Source organism: Hemitrygon akajei, chromosome 2 (genome assembly GCF_048418815.1).
Source record: "Hemitrygon akajei chromosome 2, sHemAka1.3, whole genome shotgun sequence".
NCBI lineage: Eukaryota > Metazoa > Chordata > Chondrichthyes > Myliobatiformes > Dasyatidae > Hemitrygon > Hemitrygon akajei.
Window position 1 is genome coordinate 11,705,955 of NC_133125.1, and position 18,966 is coordinate 11,724,920.

Sequence of the window (18,966 nt, forward strand, 5' to 3'; positions counted from 1 at the left end):
TTTTCCCAATAAAATCTACAAATCTATTAACTCACCACATCTAGTCATCTCACCAACATCTGTTTACTTGAAAAAAAAACTTCCTTTGCATTTTCTTTTTAATATTTCCATTTATCATAGGGAGGTGCTTTCATTTTCAAAAATACAGTATTGTAATTCTGGTTCATGTGGGTTGACACATCTAATTTGTCTTGCACTAGTGACTTTTTCCATGGTCAGACTCTATGAGTGCAACTTTCTGACAAATTCATTAAGAAGCTGGCACAGCACAAGCTTTGTGTCAGCTTGAAGTAAATTGTTGAGTTAATCCAGTCACCGGAAAGTATTCAGTAAGAAGTGATATATATTTGGGCACTGATTAAGACTCCAGTTGGGGGGGGTAAAAGAGGCATATGTCAGATATAGGCAGCAGGGATTAACAAACTTGAGGGATTAGAAAGAGAGGGAAATCAGGGTAAAAAGACAACATGAGATAACTTTGGCAGAAAAGACAAAGGAGAATCCAAAATGAATCTATAAGTTTATTCAAAACAAAAGGGTAACCACGGAAGAGAATTAATCCCCTGTTGGATCAGTGTGGAGTCGCAGGAGGTGGGCCAGGTCCTGAATGGATTCTGAAACAAATTAATATAATAAGATGGTCTCTTGATCTTACAACACACACAAAATGCTGGAGGAACTCAGCAGACCAGGCAGCATCTGTGGAAAAAAGTATGGTTAACGTTTCGGGCTGCGACCCTTCGTCAACTTTTTTTTCCCCCACAGATGCTGCCTGACCTGCTGAGTTCCTCCGGCATTTTGTGTGTGTTTTGCTCAGATTTCCAGCATCTGCAGATTTTCTCCAGCTTGCTCTTGACCTCACAATCTACTTTGTTAACGATCTCTCACCTTACGGTTTGAATTATGTATTTATTTAGAGATACAGCACGGAGTAGGCCCTTCCAGCCCTTTGGGCTGTGCTGCCCCAGCAATGCCCCACTTAACCCTAACCCTCACAATGACCAATTAACCAATGAACCAGTACATCTTTGGGCTGTGAGTGGGAACTGGAGCACCCAGTGAAAACCCACACATTTCACAGGATGTACAAACTCCTTACAGGTGACATCAGAATTGAACTCTGAATCCAAAGTCCCAAGCAGTAATAGCGACGCCCAAGCTGCTACGCGACTGTGGCGCCCGCAGCACTTCCTCTCTGTTATATTCTACACTGTTATAGTTTTACCTTGTCCTAGCTCAATGAACTGATCTGTGTGAACAGTATGGAAGACAAACTGCTCACTATCTCAGTACATGTGACAACATTAAACCAACGCTTCTCATCTGTATTCACGGTGTAGAAGATCTCTTTGATCATACCGAGGTCGCTTTCAGCATCTACTCAATCTCATACAATCTCTGCATTTCTGTCTGGTCAATCTGATATTTTCCACATGACTTTGTACCTGTCATTTCTTGCCCATTTATTCAGGAAACTTGCAAAGTAGAGGGAGGAAAATGGCGTGTTTGGTTGTTGTTGTTTAATTGCTTGTCGCTCTGCCGAACATTGTGGACGTGCTATGTTCGTGCAGGAATGTGGGCTATTCCCAGCACATCCTTAGGTTGTGTTGGTTGTTAACACAAATGAACACATTCCACTGTAGGTGATAAATAACTAAATCTGAATGGGACATTTCATCCCCTCCGCCATAGAGCCTGTGGAAAGCTGGGAACCAACACTGATCCTCGCCTGCCCTTCTGATCATTGACTGAGAGGGACCTATTCTTTCCTCTCTATCCAACTCCCCAACACCTTATCAGTAGATTTGCCCCAATGAGTGCATTCGAAGCAAGGTGTCCTTCGAGATCATGGCTCAGATGTATAGAGGCCTGTCTGGGTCGCTGAGTGGGAGGGGAAGTGACTTGCTTTGCTGTTGTGCCTGTTGTTGTTCTTGCTGCTCGTGTTGTTCTGCTGAACATGGTGGGCATATTATGTTGGCACCGGAATGTGGGGGGACGCTTGTGGGCTGCCCCCAACAGTGCTGGTTGTTAACACAAATGACTCATTTCTCTGTCCGTTTCGATGTACATGTGATCAATTAATTAACTGAGCCTGAATCCGATTCCAGCTTCCCGAACCTTACTGACAGGATTTCTTTGAGAGACTTTATAAAATACTTTCAGAAAGCCAAACAAACCACAGTCACAAGTTTTGTCACATCCAATCTACAGGTAACACCCCTGAGGAACTCTAGCACATCGATGAAGGACTTAAGCTAAGCTCTGATTTTTATTTTCATCTGATTTTCACTGACAGTCACATCTGCCTTTCATTATATAAACCCAGGTGAACAATGTTCAAGCCTATTATTCTTTTCATGGTTTTCTGTTATTGCATCATACTTTAAAGTATCTTCCTAACTGCCAACGTTAGTTTAACAAGACAGTTTTTCCCTGTTTTCTCTCTTCTTCCCTTCCTGAATAGTGGGGTCACATTTTCTACCATTCAGTTCTCAGGAATAACGCCAGAATCTATGGATTATTCATTTCATTTAGAAATAGAGAACAGCAACAGGCCCTTCTGGCCCAACGAGCCACAGTTACCCCTGTGTGACCAATTAACCTACTAACCCAATCACAAATAAGAGAAAATCTGCAGATGCTGGAAACCAAAGCAACACACAAAATGCTGGAGGAACTCAACAGGCCAGGCAGCATCTATGGAAAAGAATAGACCTTCAGCAGGTCTTGGCCCGAAACATCAACTACTTTGTTTCCATAGATGCTGCCTGGCCTGCTGAGTTCCTCCAGCATTTTGTGTGTGTAACCTACTAACCCGAACACTTTATGAATGGGGAAGGAAACTAGAGAAAGATGGTAACGAGAGCATCCACCGTCTCCACAATCACCTCTTCAGAACGCTGGGAATCAAAGTTCAAATTTCAAAGTACATTTATTATCAAAGTATGCAACCTTGAGATTCATCTTCTTGCAGGCAGCCACAAAGCAAAGAAACACAATAGAATCCACGGGAAACCCCCATACAAAAAAAATTCCATCAAACATCCAATATGCAAAAAAACAGATCGTGTTAATATAAAAATAAGTAAACAAAATAATACACAGAACATGATCCGCGAAGTCCACAGCCACGGGTCCAGTTCAGTGCTGAGGGGGGTGCGATGGCTCTAGGCCACAGGCCGCAGAGTCATTTCAGCACTGAGGCAAGTAAAGACCCGCAGTATAGTGAGCTGAACACCAGTTTGTCCTTCAACCTTGGCCTCAACTCCTTATTCTTTTTAATCAGGCTCGACGCTTAAATCAACTAAGCATTGGTTCATTTATTGCTTTGGACTCGAGCCCCACTGCTTCAATCTGGTCTGAAGTTTCAATCTGGCCCAAAGACAATGCAATCCAATCAAATTGTTTGATCCTTGCAATTTAGCACCTCCTATTGTCACCACTTCTCTGGAATAGTTTCTGATTAATATCCACTTCCTTCAGGTCCTCTTCCTTCCTAAGCCCGTGGTTTTCTGGTATCTCAGTTATTCTTGCATCTTCTTCCATGAAGATAAAGAAAGCAACTGTTTACTTCCTCTGAAATTTCCACATTCTCATTGTTATACAATAAGAATGAGTGCCTTTGGAAAGAGGAGCTCCAGACCAACTTGTCCACACTGACCAAGGTCATCACATGAGCCTACGTTTGGTGTGTAAACTATCAAATTACATTTATTTATTAAGATACAGCACTGAATAGGCCGTTCTGGCCCTTCGAGCCACCACGCTCAGCAATACCCCGATTTAACCCTAGCCTAATTGCGGGACAATTTATCGTGACCATTAACCTACCAACTGGTACATCTTTGGACTATGGCAGGAAACTGGAACAGGCAGAGGAAACCCACAAAGTCACAGAGCGAATGTACAAACTCACTGCAGACTTCCTCTAGCTCTTATTATACCTTTTGAATGGAAAAAAATGCACTGCCCAGGCCCCCTTCTAATCTTTCCCCTGCTCATCTTAAACCTGTGCCCTCTGGTTTCAGACTTGCTTGCCTTGAGGAAAATAAATGAACCATCTACCTTATCTTTAAACTTAAAGACTTTTTTTTAAAACCTCTGTAATCCCTCGATTTCCTACGCTCCAGGAAAAAATGTCCCAGCTTATCAGTCTCTCCCTATACCTCAAGTCCTTATGACCCAGAAGACTAGATAATAAAATCTGCTTTACAAGTTCTCCCCTCTCTGCCTACAAGGGGTCCACATTCTCTCTTCCTTTCCAGTCCTCATGAAGGGTCTTGGCCCAAAACATTGGCTGTTTATTCCTCTCCATAGACTTTGCCTGAGCTGCTAAGTTCCTTCAGCATTCTGTGTGTGTTAATTTACATTTTCTCTCGTTGGTCTTTACCTTTCTAAATACCTTATCCAAAATCTTCCAGTCTGTTTTATAGGGTTATTGAGCACAGAAACAGCCCCTTGGGCCCACCTAGTAAGTGCCAAACTACTAGAATTTTAACCCACACCTGGACCCTTCCATCCCTGTTCTTAACCAAACACCTCTTAATTGTTGAAATCAAACCCAAATCCGCCAGTTCAGCTCATTCCACACTCTCATCACCCTTTGAAGTTCCTTCTCATGTTCCCCTTAAACATTTCACCTTTCAACTTTACCCCATGACCTCTAGTTCTAGTCTCGCCCAACCCCAGCGGAAAAAGCCAGCTTACATTTACCTCATCTGTACCCCTGATAATTTTATATACTACACCTTTATCAAATCTCCCCTCATTCTCCTATGCAACAGAGAATAAAATTTATTTAAATATGCTGGAAATCCAAAGCATCACATACAGTATGCTGGAGGAACTCAGCAGGTCAGGCAGCATCTATGGAAACAAATAAATAGTTGACGTTTCGGGGCAAGACTCCTCTTCAGGACCCATGGATGTTGCCTAGCCTGCTGAGTTCCTCCAGCACCTTGTGTGTATTGCAATGCATTTATTTATTATATTTATTTAGAGATGCAGCATGAAGCAGTTCTAATCTATTCAACCTTTCCCTATCACCCAGGTCCTCAAGACCCAGTAACATCCTTACAAGTTTTCTCTGCACTCTTTCAATTTTATTGATATCTTTTCTGTAGGTAGGTGAGCAAAATGGTGCACAATACTCCAAATTAGGGCTCGCCAACATCTTGTGCAACTTCAACACAACGTCCCAACTATATGTTTCCTAGTTTCATACTTCTTGCCTGTCAGGCCTTCACTCCATATTCTCCCTTGCCCTTTCTACCAATTCCGTGCCAACCTATAAAAAGTTAAAGTTTAAATTCAAGTTTTCAGTCATCAACAAAATATTTCCACAAATAACTTAAAAAATATATAATTCAAAATGCATGTAGCGCACAGCACAGGTAAACAGTAAACGCTGAGATCTCGGTGGTGGTACTCATTCGTCTCAGAGCCTGAGGGAAGAAGCCGTTACCCAGTCTGGCAGTCCCAGTCCTGATGCTCCTGTACCTCCTTCCTGATGGTAGTGGGTCAGAGAGATTGTGGGATGGGTGGTAGGGATCCTCAACAATGCTTCAGGCCCTTCATCTACAATGCTCCTGGGGGCAGCATGGTAGTGTAGTGCTTAGCACAACACCTTACCGGACCAGAAATCCAGGGGTCATTTCCCACGGCTGCCTGTAAGGAGTTTGGACGTTCTCACCGTGACCGCATGGCTTTCCTCCAGGTATTCTGGTTTCTTCCCACAGTGTGAAAATGCACCAGTTGGTTGGTTAATTGGTCATTGTAAGTTGTCCCGTGTTTAGGCTAGGGTTAGATCAGAAGGTTGCTGAGCAGCATGGCTCACAGGGCCAGAAGGGCTTATTCAGTGCTGTATAGAAAAAAAAACATAGAAAACCTACAGCACAAGAGAGGCCCTTCGGCCCACAAAATGTACATAACTCGATCAATAAATAAATGTCACAAATAGGAGAGCAGTAAAATCCTCTCTCCTCTATGCAAAAGAGATAGAACTTAGCTAATCATTCAGGGCAATGTGTTGCGTCTCCTAGTGGGTGACAACAGGGCAGCCCAGAAAATGATCAGTGCAAACCTTCCCCCCCCCCCCCTACACCTGAGGTGGTAAAAATGCCACAAACAAAATAAAAAAGGTAAAAAAAAAGGTAAAAAGGTAATAAATAAATAAAACAAAACAAAAAATAACAAAAGGTTTCTAGCAATTAAACCTTCCTAAAAGTGAATTATGTCATTGTTCGACAGAATGCAGATGCACAAGGCTCAAGTCAACTCTACAGAGATACTAAAGAAGCTGACATAATTCTGAAAAACAGGAAGAACAGGTGTTCCACAGACCTTGGTCAGACTCCCAGCACCTGCCAACTTGAAAGGGTTTGTTCAAGATGTGCTGTTATTTTGTAACTTCGCAAATCCGAACCTTACATGAAAGTAGATTGACCATTTTGATTTATATTAGCAATAGATAAAACAAATCGGATTTTCACATTTCCTTACTTTTTTCTTCCAAAAAGATCCAAAAAGTTTTAAAGAATGTTTTTAAAAGATTAGCTCGATTGGTCACATGTGCGTGTAGCATGCATCATTTTGTGCCAAATCGAATCAACGACTATTTTCCAGGGCAGCCCGCAAGTGTTACCATGCTTCTGGCTTCAACATAGCGTGCCCACAGACACACCAATTCTACGCCTGTCCTTGGAATGTGGGGGGAAACCGGAGCACCGGAAGAAGACTCACTCAATCCTGGGGAAAACGTACAAACCCTTACGAACAGCGGTGGGAATTGAACCCCTAATTTACAGCTGGTGCTGAAAGCATTGCACTGACCGCTATGCTACCATCCCGCCAAACATTAAACTTAGCTCTGAGCCCCAATTTGAAGAACTACTCACAGAAACTCAGTGTACGACTAATGCAAAATTCCCCTTCGTTCAGAGACTCAAACATCAAGTTCCACCCACCGATGCCTCAAAGTTAATCTATCACTACTAGACATACAAAATAACCTTTGCCTCAGAAGAAAACACTGTTCCATGACACCTTTTGCTTAGGGTCTCAAAAAGCCTGAAATCGTCTTTGATTTTGTACTTAGTATCTAAGAAAGGATGTGCTGGCATTGGAAAGGGTCAAAGGTTTAAAAGAATGATCCCTTGAATGAAAAGTTTAAAGCACGAGTAGTGTTTGATGAACCTGGGCCTGTACTCACTGGAGTTTACAAGACTGAGGTGGATCTCATTGAAACTGCCAAATGTTGAAAGGCCCAGATAGAGTGCACGTGGAGAGGATCTTTCCAATAGTGAAAGGGTCCAAATCCAGAGGGCACAGCCTTCGAATAGAGGAATGTCAATTTAGAATGGAAATGAAGAGTAATTTCTTTAGCCAGAGGGTGGTGAGTCTGTGGAATTCATTGCTACAGATGGCTGTGAAGGTCAAGTCTTTGGGTATATTTAAAGCAGAGGTTGATAGGTTCTTGATTAATAAGGTCATCAAACTTTCTGAAGTGAAGGCAGGAGAATGGGGATGAGAGGGATAATAAATCATGATAGGGGGGCAGAGCAGACTTGATGGGCCAAAAGGCCTAATTCTGCTCCTATGTCAAATGGTCTCCCTTATTACAGCCAGTTATCGATTAATCAATCAACTCCAATTCTGCTTGCCTCGGTTTTGAAAGCACTGTAATAAGAGGCTTTTAGGTTGTATGAGATGTCCAGGGAGGGGAAGCACCTTGGGGAAGGGGCATATCACGTCCATGCTGTGGCAGCTCTCGCATGTTTGGACCCCCAGACACTCATTTCTTATCAGTGACTCCGAGTACCTGTTTCCATGTGACAGCGGCCACACCCTGGTACACCGCTTCAACATGCAAAACCAGGCAGGGGTAGCCCGGCAGGCCCTCTACCCCAGCAAGAGAGACACATGCCTCTCCTACCATGAAAAGTCAGCACTGGCAGACTGGGTAGATGAGACCAGCAGTGAGATTCAATGGCCAAGAAGGCAGTTGTGCTTCATGGAAAGCGAAAGGCATGACAAGGCCCAGAAGTAATTCATCCCTTGCAACCAAGGAAGACCCCAGTTGTGACAACTACTTGTACCACAAGACTCTGATTTCCAAGGTCGAGAGAGAGTAACTGCCCCAGTGCAGTTGAAAAACTTTTCCAGTTTAAAAAACTCTCCCCTACAGGTTTCTTCATGCAGTTCACATTTAACTCCATAAATCTGTCATCATCAGATACAAAGGTCAATCAACCAATCAGATAAATAAGAGGCATAATATCACCTTCCACAATGATAAGTGGCAAACTTCTCCAATAAAGAGAGGGAGGGCCCTGCCACATTCGGAGATCCAAATTGTAAAAATGTATCCCACTGAAAATGGTCTATGGCAGTGCCCAGGGAGAAGATCATCCCTTGTAAATACTTTAGGCTCCTACACTTCCTCCCTGATGGCAGTAAAGAGAAGAGTTTCCATGACATGCTAAGCTTTATCACAGGCGCTCTGCAGTTGCTTGCTGTCTCGTGCAGAGCAGTTGTCATACCAAAACATAACGCATTCAGATGGGAAGTATTCCAAGGAGTGTCGATAAAAATAGGTAAATGTCAACAGGGACGTGCTAAATTTCTTTAGCCTCACCAATGTTTCTACTTCCTCAAGAGACCAAAGAAATTTCTTCAAAGAAACACACACAATATATAGGAGGAACTCAGCAAGTCAGGCAGCATCTACTGAGGGGAAGAAATAATTGACATTTCAGACTTGCTGAAGGGCATTGGTCAGAAATGTCAACTGTTTATTCCCCTCAATAGATGTTGCCTGACTTGTTGAGTTCCTCCAGAATTTTTTCTGTGTGTTGCTCCAGATTCCCTGCATCCACAGAGGAATCTCTTGTGTTTATTATTTTTAAAGAAATCTTGTTTTCTTGCTCAAAAGAATTTTATAATGATACTTGCTCCATATGTTGCAATCTCTGCTAACTGCTGGCAGAACAAGAAACCTTGGGGTGGCAGGGTGGCGCAGTGGTTAGCACAACACTTTGCCGCCGCTGCCTGTAAGAGTTTATACGTTCGCCCCATGACCTTGTGGATTTCCTCTGGGTGCTCTGGTTTCCTCTCCCAGTCCACAGTTGGTAAGTTAATTGGTCATAGGTGAGGATTAAATTGGGGGAAATCGCTGGGCAGCGCAGCTTGAAATGCCAGAAAGGCCTACTCCATGCTGTATCTCAAGAAATAAAAAATAAGAACCTAAAACAGGCCCATTGCTTATTATATTAACAAATACCATTCCAAGAGGTGAAAATGGATTTATAAGGTACATCCTATATTACTCATAACTTCAAAGAAAAGGATAGCCTTACCTCTGAAGCAGTAGGCATCAAATTTTGTGTTAGGATCCGGAAACCCAGTCCTGTTGTCATATCGGTACTTGGTCCGCACCCCGACCTGCCCCCCTCCACACTGAATCCTGGCATGGACGATGGGGTAACGCGCACTGCCATCCGCCAGCCAGCCATAGTCACAGCGGTCCAGGCCTTGCTTCCACGCGGCGTGCAACTGACCCGTGGTGGCTAACCAAGCATTCCTGCGCCTGCACGCCAACCTGGCTTCTGAAAACGTCAGCTTTCCTGGCGCCGAGATGTGGAACACATTCCCTGTGGAAAAGCAGAGGAAAATAAATCCGTCAAAATTTGCAGCAACACAGAGAAAACACACAGTGGTGCATCAAGGACGATCACTATCAGGGACGTGCCCTTCTTTCAATAATAATGTCAGGGAATAAATTGTAAATAATGTATTTGTACACATTTTCCCATATCTGTACTTGTAACTTTATTTGGGTATAATTCCTTATTCTTTATAGTTACTGAATGTTGTTCTTCTGTTGCATGTCACACCAACACACTTAGCAAATTGCTAAGAGATGTAAATGTATATGGCAGAAAGGTGTAAACTCAGTCGGCATTCACCATTAAGAACCCCCATCACCCAGGGCATGTCCTCTTCTCAGTGCTACCATTGAGGAGTTGGTACAGGAGCCTGAAGGCACCCACTCAACGATTCAAGAACAGCTTCATCCTCCCTAGCATCTGATTTCTAAGTGCACATTGAACCCATGAACACTACCTCATTATTTTTTTAATATTAATTAATTAAACTTTATATATATCAGGGGCATTAGACCATAAAATATAGGAGCAGAATTTGGCCATTTGGCCCATCGAATCTGCTCTGCCATTTCATTATGGCTGATTCATTTTTCTTCTCAACCCCCCATCTCCTGCCCTCTCTCCATATCCCTTCATGCCCTGACCAATCTGTGAACCTCTGTCTTAAATATACATAAAGATTTAGTCTCCACAGCTGCCTGTGGCAACGAATTCCACAGATTCACCACTTTCTGACTAAAGAAATTCCTCCTCACCTCCGTTCCAATAGGACGCACCTCTACTCTGAGGCTGTGTCCTCTTCCACCATAGGAAACATCCTCTCTACATCCACTCTATCAAGGCCTTATTTTTTTGCTTATTATAGTGTCACTTAACTGTTTTCCTAAACATTGGGAGTTATAAAAGATAAAGACTAGCTTTATTTGTCAGATGTACATTGAAATATACAGTGAAATGCATTATTTATGTCAAATAATATCGAGGAGGATAGTGCTGGGGGCACCCCACAAGTGTTGCTGTTTCCAGTGCCAAAATGTTATGGCCACAACTAACCCTAACGTACACTACTGTGCCACCACCTAATCTTGTTATTAAATCTAATATTGTTATTAGATATAATAATAACAATAATGTTGATATTGAATCTAACATTGGTGCTTAACTGGAAAGGTGGATCCAAAGAACAAGCTTTGGTGGGGTGGGATAGTAGCAGAATATTTAGTGTAATGCTGTTCCAGCGACAGCGACCCGGGTTCAACTCCCACTGCGGTCTGTAAGGAGTCTGCACATTCTCCCATGACCAAGTGGATTTCCTCCAAGTGATCAAGTTTACTCCCACGGTAAATCCATTTGGTCATGGGGAGAATGTGCAGGATAGGTCACATGGGTGTAATTGGACAGCACGGGCCTGTTACCCTGCTGCATCTAAATAAAAAAAACAGAAAATAAAAACTGGGATTATCCCAAATGCACATCTTAATCCCACACCAACAAGAAACATTTTTGCTGGAAGTCAACATCCAAGATCAACGTGGAAGGATATTTCCCTCATTTTATTTGTGTCCAACTTAGATATTGCATCACACATATTTGATTACCTGAAGGAACAGGCTAAAACCATTTAGAAAGAAGGTTACGGGTGAGCTATGTGCTCCCTCAACCAACTTTCTACACTGAGGCCAATTTTTCTGCCATTCCTCAGAGACAAAAAACTTATTCATTTTCCACTTCAGAATTTGCCATCTGTTAACAGTTTCTCTCCAAGAATCCACATAAAATCACCACCTGAGTGTCATGCCGTGGTTGTTTGACAGGGATATGTTTAAAGAGAAAATCTCCATTAGTGATCGGCAATGAGATAACAGAGTGGATCGATGGTCTTTGAAGCTTTGCCAAAGCACTCTAACTAAAGTAGCCAAAATATTGACCAGTCTTTCTTTTTTACAACCTGCTGGTGGTATTTCCAGTATTTCCTGCTTCTGTTTTAGATCTTTCATCATTTACTGATTTTCCATACGTATCGTAGGGCTCTGCTGCCAGCCTACCATCTTCATTCCCAACCTCAACTTAAACACTAAAAACTCTGTACAAATGAAAAATTGGCAGGTTCTATAATGAGCTGCCAATCACAAAGTCTGTATTTTTAAAATGGGCACTAAATTCAAAGCGAAGGCCAGACAGAGACTCAAGTTGATAATCACAGGTGCTAGACAGATCTGAAGGTCAAACACACCTCCCTCCCCCTTGCCATAACACAATCAAGGTGCTAGCCTGCTAGTGTGCTTAACTTGGAACATCATAGCCTCTGCAAAAAACCTCTAAGAAAATCTGACCTGAAATACATTTGATTTATGGAACGGGAGGTGGGTCTACTTGTAAATTACTCTTTGGGAGTGACAGTACAAAGAGATTCAAGTAATAAAATGTAAAATAAGTCCAAAGAATAACCCGCTGTGCTAAAGACAAATCTCAAACTTTGAAGTCACAGCTAATTAGTCATAACAATCTGACTATTCTAATCATCAGGAGAAAAATATCTCATGAAAATTTGTCATACAATTCAAAGCTTATGTTTTTTTATTTAACTTACAATGGAATGCAAAAGTCTTAGGCACATACATCTCGGGTGCCTAGGACTTTTGGCCAGTACAGTATTTGTCAATGCGGAGCAGAGAGCGAGTTTGTAAATCTGGCAGGAGCAAAGGATGTTGGGAACAGTGAGGGTGGAGCACCATGGGAGGGTGTGGGACAGGTGGCAGAGAAGCAGCGCCAGGAGCAGGGGGCAAGATGGGTGCAGACTCACCCAGCCCCGAGACACCAAGCAAGGTCATTTGATTCCAAACAATTGGCTTAATGATCATTACAACAGAATATCTCTCTGGTGCTTCCCACTCCCTCCCCTCTCCCTTTTCCCAAATACGATTCCCATCTCCCTGCCCTCTTCTCACTTTCAGTCCACAATAGAGCCCCATATCAAAATCAGGTTTATCATCACTCATATGTCATGAAATTTGGTTTTTTTTGTGGCAGCAGTACAGTGCAATACATAAACTTACTATAGTATGGTGCAAAAGTCTCATCACTCTAGCTATACATGTGCTGAAGTCTTAGACAGAACATTTTGTTAAAATTTGCTTTTTTTAAAAAATATGTTTATTCAAAAGATGCACCATCTATTATTTGGTACAATTGGTTAAAACAATGAATGGCTGCCTGCAGTCTATCAGACACTGTAGGACTTGTATGCGTCCAGGATACGGCAGCAGACAGGAAAAATCATTGCGGGCACTACCAACCTGCAAACTCCCAAAAGCTCTCTTCTAGAAAGTGCTATAGGACTAAAACAAAAAGCTTTCACGATATCTTAAAAGTTTCCTCCCCCAGCCAGTTAATGTGATCAATCATTCTAGTTAGACCTCCCCACACCCCACTATCTGTTAACTCCTCAGAGCACTGTAGATTCTTTAAGCTATTTATGCACTGCTGTTTACATTGTAAATATATGCTGGGGTTTATGTACTTATGTATATTTTATTTTGTCTCCAACCTATGATGTTTAACCTTTTTTTACATAATATTTTATAATTGTTGAATGTTGTTTCTTTTTGCATGTCACACCCCTGACCAAAACACTAGCAAATTCCTAATACACGTAAATGCCTACGGCAAATAAAATTTCTCCTCGTGACCGCTTGGGTTTTCCTCCAGGTGCTCCAGTTTCCTCCCACATTCCAAAGACAAACAGGTTAGGGTTAGTAAGTTGGAGACATGCTATGTTGGTATTGGAAGCATACCAACACTTGCGGGCTGTCCGTAGCACATATTGGTTGATGATGATAATGACACATTTCACTGGATGTTTGAGTGTACTTATGAAAAATAAACCTAATCTTAATCTTTAAAGTTTATCCTTGAGAGAACAAAGAAGTGTTCCTTACTGTTAGACAAAATCCTACAAAAGGTAGTGGATTTGGCCCAGTACATCATGGTAAAGCCCACCTAACTACTGAGCACATCTACTGTACGTCAAATGCTGTTGTAGGAAAGCAGCATCCGTCATCAGAAATCCCAACCGCCCAGGTTCTTTTCTCGCTGCTGCTGCCATCAGGTAGGTACAAGAGCCTCAAGACTGGAACCTCCAGGTTTAGGAACAGTTACTACGCCTCAACTATAAAGCTCCCGAATAAAAGGAGATAATTCCACTCACTTGCACCATCATTGAAATGTTCCTGCAACCAATTATCTCACTTCAAGGACGATTTATCTTGTTATCTCATGTTCTTGTTATTTATTGCTGTTTATTTACATTTGTACAGTTTGCTGTCTTCTGCCCTCTGGTTGATCTATCGTTGATCCTGTTTATAGTTCCTATTCTATAGGACTGCTGAGTATGCCCAGAAAAGAATGAATCTCAGGGTTGTATGTGGTGATACATATGTACTTTGATAATAAAATTTACTTTGAACTTTGAGCAACTGTAGTGTATACAGTTTCTTATAATTTGTAAGGATCTCAGCTCTCATCCCTTGCAACATTATCTCACACCCTCAAGGTACTATTGCGCTAAGCAAGCTATTCATTCCACAGATAAACTACAGCCGTCTGAACTTCCTTTCTGAAGTAGCACATTCTTTCCTAGACTGTACATGTAAGCAGGATGTTCCAGGTTCACAGTCGTCCCAGGCAAGCCTAATCATGCCTTCCATTTATGCACATTTTAGCAGGGATCGCTGCGTAGTGATCCATGCTAGGAAGAGTTCTCCTGTCAGTCTGGGTTAGGAAAAACACCAAGCACAGATCAACCCAAGACTTTTCAAACTACCAAAGTCAAAAGTATTTTTTTTTAAATCAAAGTACATAAAGTCACCATATACAATCCTGAGGTTCAATCTCTTGCAGACATTCACAGGAAAATAAAGAAATACAATTGAAGTTTTGAAAAACTACAAACAAAGACATACAAACAACCAATATGAAAAAGACAAATAGTGCAAATTTTTAAAATCCTAAGAGAACGAGTTGTAGAGTCCTTGAAAGTGACTCTGTTGGTTGTGGAATCCGTTCTGAGTTGTGGTGAGTCAAGTTCTGCACTGAAGCAGACAGGTGATTTAAGCATTCATACTCTCTTCATCCTAACACTGAATTTTGACTGTTGGGATGAATTTTCATATTTTAAATGACATCTTAAAGTTATTACAAGTATGTAGAAAAATATACTGCTGACCTGTTTCTCCATAAGGGTTAGTTTTACATTCTAATCATACATTCAGTTATAAAGGCTGAATCGTCATTGCGAAAGACTGAGTGATCAGCATTGACCTAATTTTCTCATTAACCCCAATCTGTTATCAACAGGAACATCAACTTACAAGTTACTTATTACCTTTCCTTATGAGCCTTTCCTTAATCTGTGTTCAATGGATTTATTAAACTTTGTCTATTTTGGTGGAAGAGGCAAGAGATTGTACGGCATTTCAGTGGGTCAATTACCAAATATTATTCCAACTTGATTAAAGGCGGCAAAAATGGAGCTTAGAAGAATGTGGCCTCTATGAAACCTATCAAATATTGAAAGCCTAGACAGAGTGGATGTGGTGAGGATGTTTCAGCTGAGAAATGTAATCTTACTAGGTCAAATCCCCCAAAAAAAATTCCAACTTGATAAAAGGAGGCAAAAATGGAGTTTAGAAGATTGAAGTCTCGTTGAAACTTTTTGAATATTTACAGGCCTAGATAGAGTGGATATGATGAGGATGTTTCCTGTAGTGGGGGAGCCTAGGACAAGAGGGCACAGTCTCAGAATACAAGGACGTTCCTTTAGAACAGAGATGAGAAGGAATTCATTTAGCCAAAGTGTGGTGAATCTGTGGAATCCATTGCCACAGATGGCTGAGGAGGTCAAGTCATTGGGTATACTTAAAGCACAAGATGATAGAATTTTGATTAGTAGGGATATCAAATGTGATGGAGAGAAGGTAAGATATTGGGCTTGAGAGAGATAATAAATCAGCCATGATTGAATAGCAGAGCAGACTCAATGGGCTGAATGGACCAACTCTGCTCCTGTGTCTTACAGACTTATGGAAATATTTCTGAGAGTCCGGATCTACGTCTGATAAATGTGTGTGTGGATTTATGTTCTCATCCATCCACTCTGCTTATTTGGAGAGTAAACATACATGGCAGAAAGAAAGAAACCTAATCAAGGCAGTCCCTTGGTCTGTTGGAACTTCACTCGGCTTAGTCAGAGTTTCAGTCAGCTCCGCTTCACTAAGCCAACATGGTGAATGGAGGAGGAAACCATGACGATTCTTTAACTCGCTGCCAAACAAAGGACTGAATGTTGACACTGGCTGAGAGGAGTCCTTTTCCTTATCTGAAGATGTCGATTATATTCTGCCCACCACCCCCTACAATCAGCCGTAAGTATGTAAAAAAAATCTCAAGCATTTCCCTGCTCTGTGCATATTGCACCACTTTATGTGGCATTTTCATTCAAGCTGTTTGATTTTCTTTTCCCCATGGGTCACTAAGGTTATCCAAAAAGTAACCAAAACAGGACGCTTTTAAAAAATTTTTTAAAGCGCATAGAGCAAGAACTGAGAGGAGCCATTCAGCCCATCATTCCAGTGCTTTCATTAAGATCATGATTGATCCTTTATATCAATGCTAATTTCCTGAACAAATCCTATTACTCCGATTTGATCAAATCCTATATATTTGGGGAAGCACAGCAGTGGTTAGCACAATCACTTTACAGCACCAGTGATCAACGATCGGGGTTCAATTCCCACCATGTCTGTAAGGAATTTGTATACTCTCCCCATGACTGTGTCGGTTTCCTCAAGGTGCCCCAGTTTCCTCCCACATTCCAAAGACGTACAGGTTAGTAAGGGCGAGTGAGTTGTGGGCATGCAATATCGGCGACACTTCTGAGTTTCCCCCAGTGCAATCCTCCTTGATTTGATTTGACATAAATGATGCATTTCACTCTATGTTTCAATATACATGCAAAAAAATAAAGCTAATTGCTTTATCTTTTTTCCAAGGAACCGGAGATTTCAAATCTCTAGAATTCATGATAAACTAACAATAAAAATTCCCCCTTTGTCCTGATGAAGGGTTTTGGCCTGAAACGTTGATTGTTTACTTATTTCCATAGATACTGCTTGGCTTGCTGAGTTCCTCCAACATTTTGTGTGTGTTGCTTTATAAGAATTCCCTCCTCCCTCTGTAATGAGCTAATGTGCACAAAATTACTAGATGCATTTCACTTGTAAGGACATCTCAGCATTCACACATCCGTCAACAGAATTAGCAATCTAGAAGACTGCACCATAGTGACTGCAGAATTCCACTATGATCAAGATTGCTGGCTTCAATTAGCTTTTGGCAGCCATTTGATTGGTTTCAAATGACAAACACTGCACACGATCTTGTTAATTTGTTCATTTGGGATGAATAAGTGGCTAAATTAATGGGAAACAAGTGCATTTGGAGCAGTGCGGTAGCGCAGGGGTTAGCACAACACTTCACATTACAGGCAAACAGGGTTCAATTCCCGCCGCTGCCTGTAAGGAGCTTTTACATTCTCCTCGTGATCACATGGGTTTCCCCCAGGTACTCTAGTTTCCTCCCACAGTCTAAAGATGTACTGGTTGATAGGTTAATTGTTCATTGTAAATTGTCCTTTGATTAGGCGAGGATTATATCAGGGGAATGCTGGGTGGCATGGCTCAAAGGGCCAGAAGGGCCTATTCTGCATTTCAGTAAATAAAAATATTGAGTAGCCTAGCTTAATTAATAACAGCAAAGAAAGTTCAATGACTAACAGTTGGTAGAACAGAAATTCCGATTGTCTACGCCAAATTCTTAACAGTTTCCAACTACTTTAATTTGATATTGATAATTCAAGTAAAATGGAATCTTCTAAGAGCTTGGTCCAGACAACATTTGGATTATCTGCTTCAGAGGAAATTGCATTGAGGTTTTCACAGAATGGTCAACATAGGCCTGTAATGTGCTGGAATGTTCATTGTTCTATAATCAGAACAATAAACCACAGAGTAAGGAGGGAAACAGAGCAAGGAGAAACAGCAACTGGAAGCAAAACACAAGCCCTTTAATACTACAGCAGGAAAAATGGTACGTATCCACCCCTTTACATCCCCAAAGACTGTCTTTGTACAAGACCATAACACATAGCATTAGAATCAAGCCATTCAGCCCATTGAGTCTGCCATGCCATCCCATTATGACTGATTTATACGCAGTGACCACTTCTTTAGGTTCCTCCTGTACTTAATAAAATGGCCACTGAGTGTATGTTCATGGTCTTCTGCTGCTGTAGCCCGTCCACTTCAAGGTTCGACATGTTGTGCATTCAGAGATGACCGCCTGCACATTATTGTTGTAACACCTATTATCACCTTAGTGTCGGTTTGAATCAGTCTGGACATTCTCCTCTGACCTCTCTCATTAACAAGGCATTTTCACCCACTGAACTGCCACTCACTAGATGTTTTGTTTTTCCACACCATTCTCTATAAACTCGAGAGACTGTTGTATGTGAAGCTCCCAGGAGATCGGCAGTTTCTGAGATACTCAAACCACCCTGTCTGGAACCAACAATCATTCTACGGTCAAAGTCACTTAGATCACATTTCTTCCTCATGTTGATGTTTGGTCTGAACATCTTGACCATGTCTGCATGCTTTTATACACTCTGTTGCAGCCACATGGTTGGTTGATTAGATATTTGCATTAACAAGCATGTGTACAGATGTACCTAATAAAGTGGGCATTGAATGTATTATTCCTTTCAACCTCATTCACCGGTCTCCCCCCTGTAACCTTTAACACCTTTACTAAATAGAAACCTATCAACCTCCACTTTAAGTATACCCAATGATTTGGCCTCCACAACTGACTGTGACAGATTCACAGATTCACCACCTTCTAGCGAAAGAAATTCCTCCTCATCTCTGTTCTGAAGGGACATTGTTTCTGTGGCTGTCCCTCTGGTCCTAGACTCCACCATTAAAACAAACATCCTGTCCACACTCACTCTCTAATCTAAGCCTCTCCATGTTCAGTCCTCATCCTTCTAAACTCCAGCAAGTCCAGACCCAGAACAAACAAATGCTCCTCATATGTTTGCTTTTTCACAAGGCAAGATTGTTTAATTTCAAGGAAAACAGAGAGAGAAGCATCCCATCTTTTCATAACCAGCAACAAGCAGGTGCTCAGGAATTTGACTAAAAGGACAAGTTGCCTTTAGAGATATGACTCATGAAAACAG

The 18,966-nt window shown here is 41.7% G+C and overlaps 1 protein-coding gene across 3 annotated transcripts in view; it reads right to left on the bottom strand.

The window, feature by feature from the left end:
- Positions 1-18,966, bottom strand: part of LOC140739090 (uncharacterized) — a 209,094-nt gene that overhangs the window by 148,019 nt on the left and 42,109 nt on the right. For all 3 annotated transcript variants that reach the window (XM_073067055.1, XM_073067038.1, XM_073067047.1), the window contains exon 7: positions 9,357-9,650. In XM_073067055.1, the coding sequence (XP_072923156.1) occupies positions 9,357-9,650 (294 nt within the window). The remainder of the gene's footprint in view (positions 1-9,356; positions 9,651-18,966) is intronic.